Source organism: Sclerotinia sclerotiorum, genomic scaffold, assembly GCF_000146945.2.
Source record: "Sclerotinia sclerotiorum 1980 UF-70 scaffold_19 genomic scaffold, whole genome shotgun sequence".
NCBI classification, from domain to species: Eukaryota; Fungi; Ascomycota; class Leotiomycetes; order Helotiales; family Sclerotiniaceae; genus Sclerotinia; species Sclerotinia sclerotiorum.
The window spans coordinates 64216-85702 of record NW_001820817.1 but is presented as its reverse complement, the minus strand read 5'-3'; the positions used below and the strand labels follow the sequence as shown (position 1 = coordinate 85702).

General features: G+C 42.0%; 11 protein-coding genes across 11 annotated transcripts; 4 read left to right on the top strand and 7 right to left on the bottom strand.

Annotated features, from left to right (window-relative positions):
• Window positions 1–28: 28 nt before the first annotated feature.
• On the top strand, window positions 29–369 carry SS1G_12069 (predicted protein; the record flags this gene model as incomplete). Its single annotated transcript, XM_001586990.1, has 2 exons — window positions 29–56; window positions 236–369. The coding sequence occupies 2 exons, from the start codon at window positions 29–31 to the stop codon at window positions 367–369; spliced, it is 162 nt and encodes a 53-aa protein (XP_001587040.1).
• A 664-nt stretch (window positions 370–1033) lies between these two features.
• Window positions 1034–1231, bottom strand: SS1G_12068 (predicted protein; the record flags this gene model as incomplete). Its single annotated transcript, XM_001586989.1, has 1 exon — window positions 1034–1231. One exon carries the CDS (start codon window positions 1229–1231, stop codon window positions 1034–1036), a length of 198 nt encoding a protein of 65 aa, XP_001587039.1.
• Window positions 1232–2191: 960 nt separating this feature from the next.
• On the top strand, window positions 2192–2920 carry SS1G_12067 (predicted protein; the record flags this gene model as incomplete). The annotated part of the gene is made up of 1 exon (XM_001586988.1): window positions 2192–2920. One exon carries the CDS (start codon window positions 2192–2194, stop codon window positions 2918–2920), a length of 729 nt encoding a protein of 242 aa, XP_001587038.1.
• Window positions 2921–3713: 793 nt separating this feature from the next.
• SS1G_12066 (hypothetical protein) lies at window positions 3714–4803 on the bottom strand (the record flags this gene model as incomplete). The annotated part of the gene is made up of 2 exons (XM_001586987.1): window positions 3714–4705; window positions 4788–4803. 2 exons carry the CDS (start codon window positions 4801–4803, stop codon window positions 3714–3716), a joined length of 1008 nt encoding a protein of 335 aa, XP_001587037.1.
• Window positions 4804–6785: 1982 nt separating this feature from the next.
• On the bottom strand, window positions 6786–6905 carry SS1G_12065 (predicted protein; the record flags this gene model as incomplete). The annotated part of the gene is made up of 1 exon (XM_001586986.1): window positions 6786–6905. One exon carries the CDS (start codon window positions 6903–6905, stop codon window positions 6786–6788), a length of 120 nt encoding a protein of 39 aa, XP_001587036.1.
• A 1843-nt stretch (window positions 6906–8748) lies between these two features.
• SS1G_12064 (hypothetical protein) lies at window positions 8749–10410 on the top strand (the record flags this gene model as incomplete). Its single annotated transcript, XM_001586985.1, has 1 exon — window positions 8749–10410. The coding sequence occupies one exon, from the start codon at window positions 8749–8751 to the stop codon at window positions 10408–10410; it is 1662 nt and encodes a 553-aa protein (XP_001587035.1).
• Window positions 10411–11231: 821 nt separating this feature from the next.
• SS1G_12063 (hypothetical protein) lies at window positions 11232–12116 on the bottom strand (the record flags this gene model as incomplete). Its single annotated transcript, XM_001586984.1, has 1 exon — window positions 11232–12116. The coding sequence occupies one exon, from the start codon at window positions 12114–12116 to the stop codon at window positions 11232–11234; it is 885 nt and encodes a 294-aa protein (XP_001587034.1).
• A 3023-nt stretch (window positions 12117–15139) lies between these two features.
• On the bottom strand, window positions 15140–16477 carry SS1G_12062 (hypothetical protein; the record flags this gene model as incomplete). The annotated part of the gene is made up of 1 exon (XM_001586983.1): window positions 15140–16477. One exon carries the CDS (start codon window positions 16475–16477, stop codon window positions 15140–15142), a length of 1338 nt encoding a protein of 445 aa, XP_001587033.1.
• A 637-nt stretch (window positions 16478–17114) lies between these two features.
• SS1G_12061 (predicted protein) lies at window positions 17115–18053 on the bottom strand (the record flags this gene model as incomplete). Its single annotated transcript, XM_001586982.1, has 4 exons — window positions 17115–17235; window positions 17453–17533; window positions 17742–17961; window positions 17996–18053. 4 exons carry the CDS (start codon window positions 18051–18053, stop codon window positions 17115–17117), a joined length of 480 nt encoding a protein of 159 aa, XP_001587032.1.
• A 1400-nt stretch (window positions 18054–19453) lies between these two features.
• On the top strand, window positions 19454–19873 carry SS1G_12060 (predicted protein; the record flags this gene model as incomplete). Its single annotated transcript, XM_001586981.1, has 1 exon — window positions 19454–19873. The coding sequence occupies one exon, from the start codon at window positions 19454–19456 to the stop codon at window positions 19871–19873; it is 420 nt and encodes a 139-aa protein (XP_001587031.1).
• Window positions 19874–20350: 477 nt separating this feature from the next.
• Window positions 20351–21347, bottom strand: SS1G_12059 (hypothetical protein; the record flags this gene model as incomplete). Its single annotated transcript, XM_001586980.1, has 2 exons — window positions 20351–20845; window positions 20898–21347. 2 exons carry the CDS (start codon window positions 21345–21347, stop codon window positions 20351–20353), a joined length of 945 nt encoding a protein of 314 aa, XP_001587030.1.
• Between the last annotated feature and the right edge of the window lie 140 nt (window positions 21348–21487).

The window sequence follows — 21487 nt, the reverse complement described above, 5'->3', positions numbered from 1 at the left end:
TTACCTCTTTCCATGGAAATGAACCATCATGATCTTTAGTTACTACGCAAGTCCTGGTATGTCATTTAAATCTACAAACATGTAGAGAGCTAATACCAGCCACTCCTACCATCTTTCATGGATACATCATCACTGTCGCCATTTTACAGACCATAGGATCGACCTTGAATATCTGCCCAGTTTCTGAGATTTTGATGCTATTGCTTCATTGTCCAATATCTACCTCATGCTACAGCTTCTACCTCAAGCGGTACAAGTTCATTATTAAGTGTGGATCGTTCAAAGTTCCTCAAGTTGTCGGATCGTAAAGTCTGGAATGATTCTCAGATTCATTCACAAAAGACGCAAGGAGTCAAGGTGATTAATTAATTTATGAGTGTTCGACAGAGTAATCATCGCTCAACTGTTGTCTCTGCTGGTTCCCTCAATGCGACGGCCTATTTTACCATCTAGTTTCTCAGATGTTACAAAGTAACAAGCTCCATGACTCCGAAAAGAAGTTAGTGCTTTGATAATAGTAAGGAAGAGTAGAATCCTGCACCAAAAAATAAGGAACAGTGACCTTTCTCTTGCATTTATGTTGATGGATCAGGAAAAGCATCATCTGGCATTGTAAAAGGGAAATGCTCGATTTATAGTCTAGAATTTCATTGTGTTCTATCAAAGTACATCGCAATGTTTATTTCTCCGCAGCATAACATTTTATCATCACATTTGCATGATTTTTCCTGTACATCACGCGAGAGACTTTGCGTCTATAATTGTTTAGTGAAAGATACATTAACTCAAAACCTATTGATTCATACGCAAACACTATCACCTTTATGTATCCATTATTCCCAGAAGCATCACAATGTTTCTCCCACTTCTATATGCCCACACAAATATCACTCAAGCTTTTATTGTGATCATTCACTGCAAAAATTCTTCTCGTGTATCAGTCCGACAATGAAGTCCTAGGTATTTCGTGCCACAGCGCAAAATTCTTGCTTCGCGGGTACTTGTGCAGATATCATCATCGGAAAAAGCACAATCAGGCACAGACATGAGATCTTGAATCTTTACTATACTTTCCAAAATCGTAATCATAATAACCAAGAATGCTGAAAACAGATTTTTGATCACCGGCTTTCTCAACATCCCATATCTCTACTTGATCAGTGACTGAACGGTTGGTATCTTTCTGTTTGAATCGGAAAGTTTTCTCGTTATGAACTACAGATTCGCTCATCTGAAATATAACTGAATGAATTATTTACCATCAAATGACTCTATTTTCTGCCCATATCATACCATCCATTGGACTTGGGGTTATATTTAATAATTTTGACTTTCGAAATGACTTTCAATTCAAAGTACTATTATCATATCTAAAAAAATCTTCTGATTCATTGGTAAATTCTTGTACGCCTCTATGACTGAGGTACTTGCCTTCACATTTTGAATCGCCCTTTAAAGATGTCCGTCAAAAATGACTTCAGTTTTCTCCAGGGCCATGTTGCTCATGAGCGATATTTGACAAATTTAACCTAGGAATGACGGTTACTTGGCAGAAATTACCACTCTCAGTTGACTGGTAGCATCACTCCTAAAATGCCCCACTCATAGCCATTTTTCGAATCACCCAAAAAGATCCAGTGTCACTGAAGGCGCTCCCAACAGTCACTACATTTCTTTCTTAAATCATACTATTCATAAATATACAACATTATTTGACACACAACCACCTGGAATGACTACAAAATAATGATTCATGGTAACTGTCGATGCCTTGAAAGCCTCACATTTTTTGTATAAATACTTCAGCTTTCCCCCCTTTGGTTCAACTTTTTTTCTTCATTAACTACAACATCTCGATCCCGAATCTACTATTTCAACCCTAAGTAATATATCCTAAATTCGAAACTCAACTTTGCTCGCAAATACCCTCTTCGTATCTGTATTCTCGCAGCCTTACTACATCAACCGATATCACATCATTTAGCATCCAGCATCTACTGTCAACAGAATACATACCCAGCTTCGAAACTTATTCAGTGTCTCGGTTTTATACCGAAGATTGCACTCCTCGTCATCGTTTCCTTCCAACAAAATCAATCCTCGCCTTATTCGAAAAGGCGATCACACGTCACCAACAGGGTCCAATTTTACCGTCTCCTTGGAGAGAACCTTAAATCATAAAACATACAATATGTCCAAGGGAAAGGGAAAGGGAACTGGAGATGAAGAAGGACCTAATGACGGCGACTACCATCCTTACAGTGGGCATTTGGAACAAATAGCGAAGGGCGCTGCAGCTATCATCAGCTTTGATGATTTACCTGCCCCACGAATTCCAGAACCACCACGCACATACGATGGACACCACCAAAGCGACAATATAGCTCAGAATTGGATAATTGTACGAGACAAAATTGGAGGCGTGTATTACTGGACGACAATTGATTTTGGGGGAAAACCACGGTATTCTCTTGAAGTTACTCGCGAAGAACGGGACCAGCAGCAAGCGTGGCAATTGACGCAGCCCCCAGAAGCCGGAGCCGAACAGTGGCCAATAGCTGAGGACCGCGTCTCAGCTATCGATCCCAGTATCGCAACTCATTCAGCCAAAGACCCTACCTTCATTCAATGGTCAAAGGAGACTCGAGAAAGACTATTTCCTCCTAAGCACGAGCACTATTGCGACCCTACAAGAGATGTTCAGGAATGCAATCATGTCTGTGACGAGCAACAAGGAGCCGTCAAACCCGAAACCGCTGGCATGTCAATCTATGATAATCGCTCAGGTGGTCAGAGTAATACTCGCAGAGATGGTGGCCATCGTTTGGGTGGCAGCGATCAGCAATCCGGCAGCAGCAGTCAGCAATGGGATGGTGGGAGTTCCCAGAGTGGTGGCGGTCATCATCACTTTGAAGGTTAACAGTCATCATGGTCTTTGATTGTAAGATCCTTGGAGAGCGTAACATTTCCTTTAACATCTACGCTTGCGATATTCACGTTCGTTTTACATTATTGTTTTCTTAATAGTAGTAATAGTCTAGGCAGGAAAAAAAACATAAATATCAGGTGGTTTTTGAAGGAAAAGGGTCTGGAGGGGAGGTAATTTCATAGAAGGGGTAAACGAAATAGGCGAGTTGCGACCGTTACACTCATTTTACATACACATCGTGGATTTTTGGCATTCGTCTTGATAGCTAGCTTTTCATGTTATAGCTTCAAATAGAACGATTTTGCCTTACTTATGAATGAATGCTTTGTGATTTTCTCTTGATTATCAGTGTTCTATTTTGTATTCATATTAAAAAAATCTCTGCCACGTTGAACGTTCAGCGTATAATATCCTTTGGCTACTAATCCTGTACCCGAAATTCAAATTCTGCTCTTTATGCTTTGAGACTACGCTTCGACAATATTCGATGTTCTTTCATGTATCAAAGTACCCTCCTATTATTCAACACGAACTCTAACGCTGCTCAACCCTGATTTATTCATTAAAAGCTCACGCCACTTCAGAATTGTCACAGCCCCTCTCCAAGTATCGATCCAAGCAACTCGGAAAATTACTGCTCAATCATTTCATTAATTCCGTGACCCAGCATATATATTTACCTCGAGTCAAATCAATCACTCATATGTCCTATAGCTTAAACAGCAATCCATAATTATAACATTTAACTTTCATAGCACAATCAAGGCCACAAACAAGCCGCATATTACTGATACATGCCCGTCACCCCATACACCTCACTCAACTCATCACTCAATATCTCCGGTCCATCTAAATATCCCTCCTTCATCTGCGAATACACATGTCTCTTCAACGCGACATTCCAGGTAAAACTCGAATGACCTATCCCAACGAAAATCGAACTTTTCGTCATAACAAGAAAATCTACCAATGCCTGTTGATCCCATGCTAATGTGTTCAAATACTCCCTATCCTTTGCATCAAGCAACATGAACTTGGTAGTGAGATCGTATGCAGCGGCATCACGTGACAATCTGGCAATTTCGGTCTTGTTTCCTGATGCTACATAGATTAAGGTGAGATTTGTAGAGGCTATTCTATGCAAGTAGTGTTTTGATTGTACTTCGTAACGTTGGTAGATCCAATCTTTGCTGGGCCAGGCTTTCACGGCATCTATCTCTGTTCTTAGATGTACACCGAAAAATGCATCAGGAAGAATTGGATGAGAGATGTTCCGAGATATGTTGTATGTAGACAACAGATTCTGCAGAACTGTGGTGGCTAGAACTCTCACATCTTGTCTGAATTTCAAAATGCTACCGAAAGAAAGAGCGAAGTCCTCATCATCAGAATATATCGGATACTGCAGATAAGATCTCCCAAGCTCAATCAAAACTGGTGTTTCCATGGTCGCTTTCACCATGGAATTGAAGAGCACCTCCAGCCAATCCTGCGATAATCCCCTCCAAGTCTCTGGGTGCTCGAGTCCTGTTTTTGGGATTACTTCAGAAACTAAACTTTCAGGTAACAAAGTAATCGGACCACTTCCCTTCGCTCGATTAGGAACATCATCAACATATCGAAAAAGCACCAATTGCGGACAAGAGAGTTTGAGTGAATCAATGAAATGCGGAACATCAAACATAAAATCTATACCGGTCCTTTTACCAGTGTGTATCTTTGAAATATCTTGAGCGTTTCGAAGGATGATTCGTGGGATGACTAGGCTTGCGCCTGCTGATATCGCATACCGCACACAATTTAGTATTGAGTTCCGTATGTTTCCAACTCCACCGACAGAATTATCACATGTAAATACAATCTCTGGATTCCATCGTGTGGTTTCGCACACGGCTAAAATGGAGCTAGAGGAGACAGGAGGGAAATTGAATATGTCGTTGTTTATTTCGCTGTATTGATGCGTGCTCTTCAGGTACTTTTGCCGGATAATATCGGCCGGGCGAATATAACTACTGATGAGGAAGACATAGAAACAAATTGAGATTATGACAAGAACAATGAGAGAAGTATGATGTCTGCTGTTGATGTTTGCAGGTAATCGCATTCTTGCAACATTTCCCGGAACACTTAGTGTGAGAACTTGAGAAATGAAGAGAAAATATCCATACTTGCCATTCGAAAATAATGTAACGTAGCCTTCTCGTTACCGTACTTACTTTTCTTGAATTTATATATTTCGTTCTTTCCACGTTTTGAGTTTCCTGTCCTGTATGATGAACGAACCACCAAACCGGTTCAACTCGAACATAGAGTAGGACTGCAGGACAATATATCTCAAAATTGAAGCAAAATTCATCTCAATCGTTTAAGTCGAATGTATATGCTACATATCGAAAGCTAAGACTGATACTGTTCATAATGTGGAAGGTAGAAGGTAGATAATATTCGATTGATATGATGTCGAATTCCACTAATGAGATTGTCTTTTTGAAATAGGTTGTATTATCTCGAGTCTTAACCACAAACACCACTTAAACACTTCAAACATTAAGGTAAATCCAGAAGTACATCCAGAGATATAAAGTGTATGGATTGAATAGGCATCGCAGGGCAATTATAGGGAGGTCAGCACAAGCACAAGCTTGTAACCTAATTCGAATTAGACAAATACGCGAAGAAGAGTTCACCTGTCAATTGAACAGACATACCTTAAAACATTCAGGGCTTCATAGCTTAGAAAGCACCCCGAGAGTGGTATTCTGCTTATGTGTCGCCTAATTAGGTTAGGTTAGGTCGTTCAGTTGGCCAGTGTGTTGTCAATCCTCTCACCTGATATATTCCTCAAAAAATCTAGAGCGCTTACTTCAGCAATATCTTAAGGAACGGCACACGGGAAATCAAAACTTCACCTATTTGAGTCATCAAACTCGAAGTAATATTAATGTTCCATCAACTTTCTATCCTACTAAAAAGGTTCTAATACTGCTGAGATTTCCTTGACCATGGTGTCGCTCCTGATGTCTATGACTAAGATCTATGAACTTCCGCAAGGGTTGGGTTGTCTTCTCTTTGATCAGATTTATACACTGTCAGTCTTGTGGAAGCTCTAAAGCTTTGTACTATTCCTAGTAAGCCAACAAGCCAGAATGTTCAGACTCAGAAATGATTTAGTACTGAATACTTATATCATACATAGACTTCTCCAACAATAGAATCTGGAATGCCACTTGCCTTCATTATGTAAGTGATGCATCAGCGCCGGTCAATAATTTGATCAATGCCTTGGCCTTTTAGCGAGAGCACGTAAAGACGCATCTAATGAGACATCTTATTCATGCTCAAAAGAAAAGGAACTTGAAAACTTCATACTTTCGCTCATCAATTGAGCTATTCAGTATATCTGCTAGCACCGTTCCCAGAAGGTCGAACAAGTATCGCCGATGTCTTATCAAATATGTGAATCGATAGCGAACACAGGCTATGTTGCAAAGAGGATGGAACCCTTGACTTTTCAAAAATTGCTTTCGTAATCGAATTTTTCCACTTCGCTTGACAATTACCACCCATTGAGGGCAGCTATAGTGACCAGCAGCACTGATGTTCTAAGTCACTGATATCTTCAACTCCTAACATCAGTCTCAACTTCGATATTGAATAATTTGGCGCATCTTTCGACTTGTCAGCACTTTGGAAAAGCACTGAATTTGTACGAATTCTCCTAGCTATGGGCGGCGAGGCTATGATCCAGGCTTCATCCAACAAGTCTTTCGCCATGATCTAGAAGACATTTACCAATGTCATTTATTCAATGCCTGCCACTTCTAGGATCGCCTTTATAAATAACGTCAGGAGGAAGTCAAATCGATCTTGTTGAAGCACTATTGAAGAGGGGACAGTACCACGTGAAAATTTCGCGAGGTGGATATGGTGAGGCAGTACATGCTGCGATGAGAAGCAAATCTGAAAGTATTGCCATGTTGATACTGAGCGCTAGCAAACCCTCAAGAGGAAGATGTTCGACCAGAACAACGGGCTTATCGCTCCTTGAGTATGTTTGGTTTCACGAGTGCATTTACAGACAGGCATGTTATTCTGGCTGCAAATCATTGGTGAAACGTAATGCTTGAGAGTGGTATTGATATTAATAATCGCATTTATGATGATTTGATATTCCCATCAAACTCATCGCTGCACGGTCATGATAGTGTAGTTCAATTGCTGCTTGAGTATAACGTGGAGCGCAATACACTTCGAAGCAGGCTTGGTACGATCTCGCGTTACAGCACCGTACCGATGCCACTCTTACAGGTCGCCACTTCTCATGGCCCTCAAAGACGTGGTCCAGGCACTGTTCGATGGTGGTATTAAACTTGGCTCTCCATGTCCGTTTCGCTTTTTTTCAAGCCTCCCGAGTAGGCGAAACTCGCACCATGAAGTTATCATATGAAGGACGGCTTGGATATCAACATATATTTGCTCGGCTGCTCTCCCGATTCGTCTCAAACTTGGAGTTTAAGCTTAGGTGAGCGATCGTTTATCGTGCTTGGTATGCACCATATGACAACTTCAATAGAGCTACTTGTTGTCGAGGGTATACTTATATACATCCCGGTTTCTCTAATATGAAGTTATCACGTCGAGAGTGTTTACGATCAAGCTATTATTCATTGCCTACGACTCTCGAGCGGAAAAGCAGCTGGCTTTCAGACCTTGAATATGTGCAGGAGCACTTTCAAGAAATATGTAGCAGGAAAAAAGATTATACCTTTGTCCCTAGCGGAGGATTTGTGGAGGGAAATTTCCGACCAGTCTTAGTCCTATCTAAGGCTCGAAAACATAGCGGATAGCCAGACTATCCGGAGTCATGATAATTTACCCAGAATTTCCTTTCTCAAAAAGTGGCTGATCACTTTGAGCAAATTGTTTGTGTTCATATATGGGGATGTTCCAATTCCGCTGACCCCTACACTCATGTGGGAAATGCCCGAGAATCTATTCACCGGGATCAGACTTGATTTGATGATCACAAGTCAAGTTTAGCTAGTCCTCACTCTCCACGTGTCCTTTCCAACCTGAGAAATCCACTTGAATGCTACATGCGATGGTTTCAAAACATCGATACTTTGTTTATCAGTATACGATACCGAAAGTCCACCTCAAGAATCAGCCAGGATGTTGTTGCTCCACCTCGCATGTATCGACCGATCAAAAGACGGACAAATGAAAAAGGCGTTCAACAATCGATTTAAATTCCACAAAAAATACCAATATTTCCTGATGAATACAAAGTGTGGATACAAACTTACTATGTGCCCCCATAAATATGGGGTAAAGAGGGATTTTCCCGGTGTAGTTCAAGATTTGACAGAACTTTGACAGAATGATCGCCATTCTCAGACTTGGCATGAACCCCATATAGGTAAACTCGATAGCTAGTGTGTGTCTCTTTAAGGCTAGGTCGAGGGGAAAGGTCCCGTCTCTTGGTGGTAGACATAAAGTGGTTACGTATGCGCGGAGTATGTTGTTCATATGGTGGATAGGATGGTCCCGGATGGAATCCGTGATAGATTAGTTATATGAAGTGAGGGGATGTTTTAATACAGATGGGGCTGAAATTTTGTCATTCTGGGAAGTGTATATTGATGAGGTCGGGATATAGGGACGGGAGTTGATGCCCTTGGCTAGTGTTAAGTTTTGAATTTATAATAGTTGTATTCCACTGCTATATTCTTACATTGCATTCACTATCTACCCAGGAACAAACCTTATTTCACCTCGATCCATTCATCTCAGCGCATAACTATTCACCAATCATAACCATGACGATACTAAATGACCCTCCGTCTACAGTAACCTTGCCCCTCCACGATCCCACCGCTCCTTCCCCTTCGAAAAATATCCCCTCAACCACCTCCTCTAATCCAAACACCCACAATTTCTCCTCCAGATGGCCCTCAGCCTTGGACCTGGCAGGCTCCAACCTCCCCTGCCGCCTCGAAGGTGAAGTTGCCGACCTAGTCGTCCTCGGCAACATTCCCCCACAGATCCGCGGAACATTTTACCGCGTGATGTGCGATCCGTTCGTCCCTCCCCACCCACAAAATGTACCCATCGACGGTGACGGCAATATATCGGCCTTTCGCTTCCACGATGGAATCGTGGATATGAAAATGCGATACATTGAGACCGAACGATACAAACTCGAACGACGCGCCAACAAGACATTATTCGGGTTGTATCGGAATCCATATACGCATCATCCATGCGTGCGGGCTGCGGTGGATAGTACCGCGAATACCAATTTAGTCATGTGGGCTGACAAGTTGTTGGCATTGAAGGAAGTGGGTTTGCCTTATGAAGTTGATGGAGATACGTTGGAGACAGTTGGATATGATCCTTTTGCTTCTGAGGGCATTAAGTCAAAGACTTTTACTGCGCATCCGAAGGTCGATCCGTTTACAGATGAACTTGTGGTTTTCGGGTATGAAGCAAAAGGATTGGCGACGCTGGATGTGGTTACGTATACGCTTGATGCGCGAGGGAAGAAAGTTGAGGAATTGTGGGTGAAGAGTCCGTGGTGTGCTTTCATACATGACTGTGCTATTACGGAGAACTGGCTGATACTTGTGTGTTGGTGTTTTGAAGCGGATATTGAGAGGATGAAAAAAGGAGGACAGCATTGGGCTTGGGATTATGAAAGACCGGCTACGTTTATTGTGGTTCCGAGGAGGAAATCGACGCCGTTGCCGGACGGGTGGAAGGAGGGTGAGAGCAGGTTTTATGAGTGGAAAAATTGTATGCCGGTTCATACAGCAGGGGCTTGGGAAGGGGAGGATGGGAAATTATATATGGAAAGTTCGAGGGTGCATGATAATGCATTTCCATTCTTCCCACCGGATGATGGGCGTCTGCCGAGTCCAGATACAAAGGGAGATTTTGCACGTTGGGAGTTCGATTTGAGTCAACCAAGTGGGAGCAAGATACCGGATCCTGTGGTCGTTTTAGACGTTCCATGCGAATTTCCGAGAATCGATGAAAGATTCATGACAAAGAAGTATAATTGGGTATTCTTGGATGTTTTTATTCCCAATCAAAGTGATGGGAGGAGTAACATATACCAGGGGCTCAATGGTCTTGCGATGCATAATAATACGACGAATGAAACGAGATATTTCTACGCAGGAGACGACTCGCATGTTCAAGAACCAATCTTTATTCCTCGATCAAAAGATGCTGAAGAAGGAGATGGCTGGGTGATGGCGATGGTCGAAAGAAGGATTGCTAATCGATGCGATTTGATGGTGATTGACACGAGAGATTTTGAGAAGGCAATTGCTATTGTTGAGTTACCATTTCATATCAAAGCTCAAATACATGGTAATTGGGTTGAGGCAACTGAGACTACAGGGACAAGAAGTCTTGTTCGAGGGATAGATGAACTTGAGATCAGTGGAAAGGGGGCATTAGAACCTATAGTTTAAGCTTCGTGGTTCCACCGCTTTTTACTCCCTCATCTAGATAATCCTATAGGAAAACCTTCTGCCATTTCTCAACGTAGCTTACTAACGTTTCTACTACAATGATAAATCACTCCTATTACTCGGATCGTAGGATTGGTTGTGACCAGGCCCAAGGTATAGCACCACTAATCAGGAGATGCTAGTCCCCTGGAACTTCTCTACTAGAGCGTTGATTGCTAACAGCGAATTCTCATCCGTCTCGACCGGCTTATTGAGTCCCATCTGCTCATTGCCTACTTCGACCTTGAGAACTAATTTGGCAAGCTGCCAAAATTCCAAAGAATTCTTATAGTATCCAATTGTTGGAAATCCAGGTCTAGCATGTTCAAGGTGGTTATCCCAAAGGATCTTCCATCTATCGAGAGCCTGGACAATACGATCAGAGTTATGCATCCCCATAGCGTTCGATTTCAGCAGGAAGAAAGTGTTGTTCAATCCTTTTATATAGTTAGCGAAGTTTCCTTGAGCGTGAGTAACGTCAGAGTTTACTCACCACTGAGCAGCATGAACAAATTATATGTTGTAAGTTTATAATGATTTACTGCGTCCCATTCATCCCTCAATAACATGGCCACTGAGGTTGCTACTGAGGCCCGCGGCTTTTCATTTATCCCTAGCAGATACCCTTCGCAAACAAGAGCATCGGTAGCGGCATACGCTTCCTCTGAAGATGGCATATCACCGACCATTTCGCTAACCATTATACGTGGTGGATAGGCATGAAACACAGTAAAATAGGTATCTATAAGGTATATCGTAGCTACGGCCCTGAATTATGTTTATTATTTCGTATCAAAGGATGGGAAGGTCAAACAAGCTAACCTGATTTTTGCCTCTGCTTCAATATAACCTAACCAGTTGAAAGGGTGGATACCCGTAGCATAAATGTTTTTCGCAGAGGTATAGCCAAGTGCCCTTGCCATGGCTACGATATCAGAATAACGCTTCTTACGCATTCTCCTTCGGGCCTCTGGTCCATTCTGCCAAGTCTGTAGCACGGCTACAAGAATTGCCGCTTGAACAGATTGAAGACTAGTGGGCCCTTCGAAACCCTGATCAGTACGAAGTATCGACTTCACTTCATCATCCTCGAACACAAATTCCTCGCATAAAGTGCCGCATTCTGTTGCTAAACCAGCTGTATCTCGAGGTGACGAATAGGCTGCGCCAATGAGAAATACGGCAAATAACAACGGAAGCGGTACTGTCTCGAGGTTATAGGTAGGTTGATGTATGATAGGAGAATGAGGATGCCAATGGTCGAAATATAATTGAGTAAAATCTACTAAATTAGGAACGGTTAATAAAACACTTTTTACCTCTTCAGAAAAAGGTGGTACATCTCCATCACATCTCCTTGATAGTTTATCCTGAGCAATAACAAGTTGGGATATGAGTTCCTGGAGCCGGCTTTCCAATTGAGGAGAGTATACTAGAGACGGGTCAATTGATGGAGTGCTGGTTTGACTATTCCAGATGAAGTCATCCAATATGGGCAATGTATTGCCATGCATGAGATATTCTAACTCATCCGGAAAACCCAGCAGTGAGGAGCTCGGCATGAGCGATGAGGATGACGGCGCGGAAAGCGTGGAAATGGTTGGATTAGGTATAATGGTGGTCGTTAAAGAGCCGAAAAAACCCATAAGGCTATCTTTTCCTGGCATTGTATACTGAAGAAGAAAGTCGAACTGCAGCCGGTGTTCTTGTGGTGTTATGCTAGGAGCCGGTGATTTGTTGCCGGCTTCATTAGACTGCGCCGATACGGAACTGTGTAGTTGTTGCAGTGAAGCTCCAGTCTCTTGAGTAGTTTGCAATGGCTGTCGACCTTCATGGTTTCCCGTCGAGCGATAATATGTGCAAGGCACTTTACTTAGTTGGCAACCCTCACATGGATGACCTCGACTACAAGCTCGTTTTGATTTTGCGCAAGAGTCACATGATTGCTTCTGTTTTCCTCTTGGCCGGAGCGGGGGCATTGGCTTATCGCCCCTATTTGGGCATGATCTTGAATGTCTTCTGGCAGCATCTCTACCAGACGGTCAGTAATATTAGCAAGAACACGTCAACTAGATACCTCACGATCTGAAAAAGTGTTGATCACAAAAGTGGCACCCAAAAAGGCGTTGTCCAGCATCTATTTGAGTTTTAACGTTAATGATTTCCCGTCTTCCGAGTTGCGGATAACAGTGGGGTGGAGTATAAACTTACGCACAGCTTCATGACGGCGTAGATGTCCAACTGTGGAGTATGTAGATAAACATATTTGACAGAGATAACTCGGAAATGATGCATCTGTCGAGGGCGAGGTTCTCTTCATATTGAATATTCGGCCAAGTTGTTTGTGATAGAGAAGTGATGATGTTGAGTGAAATCCATGCAAATAAAATCGATCATTGTACCGGTGAGGAGGCTGCCATTGCTAGTGAAAAAGAAGGGTGCTACTAAAGATATGATTGGTGAGAACTTGCAACCAAAATTTTGAACCATACCATACCCAGGTAAGGTTAGACAGTGCAAGCAAGATCAACGAGACTGGAGATAATAGCCGGGGCCGAGCATAGAATAGTGAGTGTTAATTAAAGTATTTATGTAGGAGTTATGCAGTCACAATTGAGGCCGCCCTTTCTTCATATAAGCGGAGAAGACTAGAATGCGGGGTTTGGCGCAATATTCCAACAAGAAATCTAGTTCTAGGCGGTTGACTGGCCAATAAGGACGGAGTAAATGATGGTAGTGTAGTTGCTATTTGGAAGTTTAGTTGTTTAACAAAAGGTGATGGGTAAAGTATTATAAGCCACATCTCAAAATGACCGTGCTTTGTCTCGGTAAGTAAAAGCTTTGATTGATAATCTATTTATTACATCGCGAGATTTATTATCAAGATTATTTAAATTCTTTGATTCTTATTCAAAAGTCTATCTCCAAGTTACTTTAAATTAAAAAATAATAAACTTTTTAAATAAAAATAAAAAATAAAAATAATGATAGTATACAAATTAAAATATTTTATATTATTTAAATAAGTTTGAATTGAGTTTATGTTACGCCGGGTAACAAGAAGACGCTCACGTGTTACCAATATCATGTGACTGACTCAGTGAGGATCAGCAAGCTCAGTACTGAGCCATACTGATCCTACTGATCAGCTAGAACACGAAGGTCTATATAATCAAGATGGATTTCCTTTGTATAGAGCTTCGTGCTCAAGATCAATCATTTAGTATACTCTACTATTAGTTACGAATTGCATTATTGTCATTACTTTAAGTCCCTGCTTGACGCCTAGTTATAAACCACCTCGAGAGCCTAGAGCACTTCCACGTGATCTAGACGGCAAACCCCGTAACAGTTTAAAATATTTAACTATATTTATAATAAAATTAATATTCAGAAAGTATTAAAAGTATAAAAAAATAATTTTGGTTTTTAACTAATCCTTTGAAAAATCTTAAAAAACTATTATTAATTACTATATAAATTTTTTTTAAAATATTTAATAAGAAATATTAGTGTCACACTCAAGAATACTGAGTAAAGTATCTTGTATTAGAAAATACTAAACTAAGGAGAAAAAGAAGAAGGAAAACAAAAGTAGAGAGTTTTCCTGTGATTAAATACAAACGGGGCATGCCACGTGACCCGGAGGTGTGAGGCGTCACAATTAGATTTACTTTTTTCTATTATTAAATTTGAAATTATGTTCATGAGACTAAATATTAATTGAATATATATTGACAAAAATATTATCTAAAGATCGGCGATATTAGTTCTAATATATTGAGATAAATGCAATCAAATATATCAATCTGAACGCGCTCTCACTCTTTTCAAACTATATATAATTCTTATCCTCAATGCGTCTATGATTTGTAAGACTTATAATCCATGCTAGTCTCAGCCGTACAGAAACTAAACTACGACGGGAACAGTGCGTCGTATCCATTTGTAGTGTTTTATGCTTTCTGGTCCTATCACTAACTTGGACCCCCTTGAACCTTGCTTTGGACGCAGATCATATACTGCCCATTGGTAAGATCTAAGACAGGTTGCCACGCAATACTCCGCAGATCATCGAATGGCATGAATAGACGGAGGACTTTTCTTGTATAAAGTCTCTCCAAACCAATTATGAGAATTTGGCCCTCTTTTTTAATATTTTCTGTCTTATAAGATGTGCTTATAATGGGGAGCACATTCCATACACTTTGGCTGTAGGAATAGTTGGCAGGTAAATTAACTCTTAGGATGAAAATACTTGAGCAGATCAAATCATTTGGCCAAAACAGCTTTTATCTATGAAAAGTTGGATGGTATAAAGGCATTTGTGAAGATACCTGCAAATTCATCTCACCTCGCGTACGGAGGACGGTTCGAAAAGGGATGTGACTATACTCCGGAGGCTCTTATAGGCTCTTAGAACTGTAAAGGGCCTGTAATTTTACACCTGGACCGCCTAACTAACGCTAAGCGAGTCTATAAGTATTTAAGGCTTAGTATATGGTGAATTCCATTAAATTCTAATTCTAATCTTAATCAAATAAAACTATACTGTTTAAATAAACTTTTTAGAGCCTAATTAAGCAGTGATTTTCAGGGCTCAATCCTAAAGGTTGAAGTACACCGTATTAAAGTGCTAACACCCTGTAAGGCTATAGTCACATCTCTTTCCTCCGTACAAGGCCAAGGATTAAAACAACCCCGAAAGCTGTTTCGCCTCTAGCAAACTTCCTTCAAGGTCATAATCCCAGACCCATTCATACAACAAATCAATCTTGTCCGCTATCCTTCCTACATCTTCTCCAACTTCCCCATGAGAAAGCGTAAGGAGCTCTTCGGACTCCTTACTACTGCTGATTAGTTTCTGCGATCTCGGTCTCCTTACGGTATCGAAAGCCTTGAGTGCCTCTTCAATATCGTTAATATTCTTGACACCCTCAAAGAGGTGACTCAAAACATATGCATCCTCAAAGGCCATTCCAGCGCCAGCTCCCAAGTGCGGTGTACTTGCATGAGCAGAATCACCCATAAGACATACCCTCCCACGATAATATTGCTGAGGATGCGGAAGATGGAAAAGTCCCCATTTATCTCCGCTGCTGTATTCGGAAACCAGTTCAACCAGTTTTCCTTCAAAACCTTCTAGATCGGATAACATCTCTTCTTTCGAGGCAGGTATCAACCAACGCTCCTTACTCCATTCCATGTCCTTCTTCGTCTTCAGTGCAACTATGTTAATCAAATCGCCATGTTCCACCGGGTAAGTAATCATATATCCGTCATATCCAAGGTACAATTGACCATTCAATGCCAGATCATCTCCTATTGCTTCTCTCGCGACATCTTTGGGAATCATAGCTCTATAAGCGTAGATGCCGGCAAATTCTGGCTGAACTGACTGGCCTCCCACAACGAATTCTCTTGTCACACTTTTGATGCCATCACAACCAACCACTACATCCGCGAAAGCTGTTTCACCATCTGCAAAATTCAACTTTAATTCTTTGCTGTCCCCTTCCATCTCTTCAACGCTCACGAGGCTTTTCTTGAACTTTGCCATTCCATCTGGGATTAATGCGGCCATTTCATCCAAGAACCTGGCCCTATGCACACAACTTCTCCTCTTAATCCCCTCGGACGTTAACAGTTCCGAGATCTCTCCTAGAGACTTTCCTTTCTCCCCGATATGATGAACGAAGTCCAATTTCTTTCCTTCCCCGTTTCTACTATCCATGCCGTACCGCAAAGTCAGCCAGGCATTATCCCGATCACGAGTTTCATTGAACGTTGCACATTTCTTGTAACCTTTCAGAATGTCTGGAGAGATTAAACCCAATGCGTTCACAGCATTGGGGCCTGATGCAACACCAGCACCGATTTCCGCGAAGCAAGGAGCTGATTCGTAGATTGTAATATTGAGATGATCACGGTGCGAGAGAAGTCCAATACTGAGAGCAAGTCCACCAAGACCGCCCCCAATGATAGCAACGTTGAGCTTGGAGTTTATCGTTTTCTCATTAACCACCATCTTGGAGTAGTATGACTGGATAAAGGTAGGACGGAAAGTAATGATTGTATTGATGAAAAGATGTTTGGATTTTCTCAGATTGCCAGTCACTAGTTATGGTATTCAGATACAACAGATACAACAAGGTTTTGGAAGAGACATCGGATGTGACCGCCTATCTCATTTAACATGCTTGCATTTAGTTTGCGAGATATATGCCGACTTATTTCCTAAATTCAAACCCATTTGAGCCCAATCAACCTCGACAAAAGGGGAATCTCGGGGAAAAGCGAACAAAAATTGAGGAGCAAGATCACCCACTTTGATGATTCATCGAACCATATATTCCGGTCAGCCGGTAGAGTCTCGCAATGCCGGGCGTTTTTCTTACACCGGAATCCCCGGATATATGCATACCAAATTTCCTTGATAAATATACTATTTCTGTACGTACATACCCGGAAATCGCGGTAGTTGAAGAATGTCGGTTAAAATCTTCACGCTAGAAAAATTGCAGGGGAAAGACTCGAGTATCATTTCTTCGAGCCTATGATGTAATTAATTTGTGAAATTTCAAGGAGCCAACGTTGGAATTTCGGGGCTGGAAACTAGAGCAAACTCTCTTTATACTTTAAAGTTTATTCTCTGAAGACTGGTGCTAATGTACCAGACCAGAATCCACTGCTTCACCGGGAACGATTCCCGTACACTTCGGTCCCGACAGCGGGGTTCCAATGGTTCCGATGGAGTTGGTATTTTCCGTAGCCCGGTGGATACCACTGCACGTATGGGTGTATCAGATGCATCCAAATCAACGATCTAGACTATCAAGTGCTTGATACGTTAGGTTATATGTCGTTGAATGTTTGGGCTACAGTCCTTTAGATGGAATAGAGATGGTAAATGGGATTTTGTAAGACCGTATAGTTGTTTTAGACAGAAAACGCGTAAAGGGTTGAGCCGACGGGGCTCAATCACGTGTAGATAAGCTCTTACACACCAGTGTTGGTCTCGGCAGTTCTCTCCGTTCCCCGCCTACCCGTCTTCCAACTTTGTGATCTAAACCAAACCCTGAATCTAAACCCTAATCCTGCTGCGAAATGTCAGGACGGGCTCTCACATGCGCGGGCGTAGGAGAGTCTCCTTCACAATTCACCCACGCTATCAGGCCCTCTCAACTCTTCTTCACAGCGATAAAACGTCCCTCCGCGGAGTACAACATTTTCAGATCTTAACTCGCAACCTCACTATTCCCATGAACCGTTGCTAAATTGGACTTAGTCACCGGCTTATTTCGCTCCATACCCAAATGTCCACAGTCAATACTCTCCTCAGCCTCCACACCTCATCGTCCCCAAAATTTCCCTTCAAGCTGTATCCATCAACTCCTACTGCACCATCAATGACCTCGCCATCTGCCCGAATGTGATCCATACCAAAAATTCTCAATCTCGGCTCCTGCTCCTCCTCGACCAAAGCTAAAAGCTCTTTTTCAGCCCCGACTTCTAGAGTCTACTCTTAGCGGCACAGATCTCAAACCTCTCAGACCCTTGCTGCTAGCCGGAGGCAATCTGTCTGTGTGTACGCGAACGATCATTTTAAGATTCCCGTTAAGGCAAATATATGCAGTTGAAAATAGGAAGGATGGTTAGAGTATTAAGCATTTGGAAGGTGGGGACAAAGTAAATAGGAAGTCAGCGAGTGTGGACATGCAAGGAAATTCTGGGAAGGGACGTAGGGCTCGAATTGTGATAATAATCTAGGCAAAGCCAAAGCTCTGAGTCGGGGATATACAAAGTACCCCTTAGTCAGACAACGACAGGCGGGACATCATGTCTGAAAAGGCTGAAGCTAAATCCAACCTTGAAGGAACTTGGAGTGGAGAGAAAGATCATCAAATTCAAAGGGGCTAAGTGTGGTCAGCGCAACAAAAGCATTAAGCCTCAAGAGCAGATGGACTGCTGGTTTTTATCCTGGCTAGCATTCCTTTTCTTCCCTTCGAGGTATTACATAATACTGATGGCTATATTTTGGTGGTCGCTTGGGAGCACAGATTTTGATACAAATAACTAACAATTATCTAGATTAAACACATGCTTTCACAGTTTCTGATACGAGGGTTCGGTTCTCCGGTAACAGTATAGCTAAGATTTAAGGGTCCACTAAATAGAGAATGCTAAACACACCTGTTCATTCCGTCATTCATGATGCATCTCCTACGCATCAACATGCCTACCCGGTCGGAAATTTCCCATTTTCGGCAATCATGAGATATGAAAAAATAAATCCATCACCCTTATTTCACTCATGAAATTCTCACACAAGTCTATCTGTGTCCACTATATCATATGGCTTTAAGTATAGTCCTGCCCCTAACCTAGAGGAGCATCGATCTGCGACTCTTTTATGTACTTGATCTTGGGCGGTTTCCAGGTCTGTAGACGCTCGACTGCCAGTGTTAGAGTAAGGTTTATGCAGTACCGCCAACACAATTGAAAGTTGAAACGGACTTGCACTTTTAGTAGGGGAATACTTGGAGAATAATGTTGGCTCGAGCTATTCACTTCTTCTCTCAACTAGAATATCAAGCAGAGTATTGTAACTGTAGAAGCAAGCAATTTATGTAAAATTCCACGAATCTTTGACTTAACGATAGTCTGGCATCTCAATCACTCTCTCGCATTTAGATCTTTGAAGGCGCACATTTAGTGTCCAATCCACCAAATGTATAGAGCAATAACAAGGGGAATCTGAGAATCGAGAAGTATCACTATACCGTTGTCTTTCTAGAATAAGAATAAGCTCAGTTTAGTATTCAGCTAGTAGTGAATCAAGTTCTGCACTTTGCCTATCAATCACAAGTCTTACATCGACCCTTCCTGTTTCAGGTATCATTCCTTCAATATTTTCATCAATCCAAACCATCAGAAACAAACAAAAAGAAAAACAAACACCATACATACACAAACAATAAACCAAATCCCCACTTCAATCAAAATGCCAAATGCAACTCAAGAAAAAATAACTCTCCTTCTCCAATCATCTCCCTACCACACAGAACTCCAAGAAATCGAGAAAGACTACCGAGACACTCACAAACCCTTCCTCACCCAAACAAAAAAATCACTCATTGCGTATCGAGCAGCCACTCGAGCGGGCAAAACAGCTGCTCTACAGGAACACCAAGATAACATCGATGAGAATATACACAAAATGGTTGATCTTCACAAGGAGAAGAAAAGGGAATGGGATATTGTTATTCAGAGGTTGGGAGAAGATGTAGGTGGAATTCTGGGAAGGACTTTGGTGGATGTGGTGAGGGAATTGGGTGGAAGTCGTACGAATGTAGCTGGAGGGCATGATATGAATTTGGGAAAGGTGTTGGTTGAGGTTGCGAAGAGGATGGATTCTGAGTAATTGGTACGATGGCAGGAACTTTTCCAGGAACAATGCCTGGTATTTCAGTTGCATGGACTGAGGTCTGAGAATGATGTTGTTTGATGCGCTACGTTATATCTTACATTAATTTCACTTCATACATTGGTAATAATACATATCTTGAGACTGTTCTAGATTTCGCGTCTAAAGAGGACAATGGCCAAGTTAGGTTTGAGATACACTTAATTACTACCAGCTCCTTTGACTGAAAGCTCTCACATCTAATATGTGAATCCGGATATTCTGGAATAAGGTGACATGGATGGATGTTTCCAAGCATATATGGGCCTTCCAAGACTAGGCATGCATGATCACAAGTGATGGTCACTCAATATTTAGGCTCCAACTCGTCTCTATTCAAACAGTGGCTTAAGCCAAGTCTATTGTTGACATAATTTATATACAAAAATTGAAAAAAACATTTTCCTTTCCTCTCCTATCTTATCCCCATTTCATTTATGCCTCACACTCATCATCGCCAACCTCAACAGAGGAGCTGGTAGCAACTGGTGCAGAAGATGTAGCAGTTATAAGAGTAGTCGGGGCGGGAGTTACAGCGGCGGGAAGCGAGCTTGAAGCAAGAACCGCGCTCGATGAAATAATAGCAGAGCTTGATGAAACAGAGAGAGTGGCGTTGGTCGGAACAGAAGATGCGACAGCGGGGCTAGACGTGATAGTGGTAGCACTCGAAGCTCCAGGGGCTTTACCTCCAGCGGCTCCGCATGTAGCAACTGCTCCTCCGGGAGGCTTATATGTGGAAATATCGAAACCGTAGTAGATATTGGGGATATAAATACTTGGATCGGTCGCATTGTAAGCACCGGGAAGCTCGATAGATGGACCGCAAGAATCGTCTGCAGTACCGGTGATAGAAATTTGAGCACATCCAATGTACCATTGTGCGCCTCCGACAGTCTGAGCGCCATGGAGAGCAAGCATCTCGGAACGGAGCTGTAAGATAAGTTAGTTTATTGGGCTGAAATACGAAGGTCAAGTAGCTTACCAAGTATTCACCAGAAGCCATTCCCGTAGGAAGCTTGAAGGTGTAACTCATATTTCCAGCGTTCATGATATTTGAGGCCCAAGTACCATTGACTTCTACGTACTCATCAATCTTGAACCATGAACCGACACCAGTAGCCATGGATGCATCAGCAACCGGACCAAAAAGGTAATGTTGGATAGGCCCAGGATGAGTAGAAGAATCCCATTGAACTGTGATAGCATCTCCTTCATTGGCGGCGGTTGTGTTGACACCTGAAGGTATTTTGTTTCCATTGACGTTACAGGTAATGTCATTCGATGTTATGTCTACAACTGGAGAGTTGGAAGGTGGCATGCGGATGGAGACTTCATATCCTGGGGAGACCCCATTGACCCAGAATTGATGAAAGTTTTGATGAGCAGTTACTGCTGTGAGGAGGGAAGCGGCGATGATTGATTTGCAGAACATGTTGCTGATAGGATCTTGTGTAGATATATGGTAGGAATGAATGTAAAGATTGAAAAATGAATGTCGTGGATCACAGATCACAATTTGAAATGAAAGTATTTAAAAAGAAAGTTGAAAAAAAGAATGAAAAGGTTGACGAG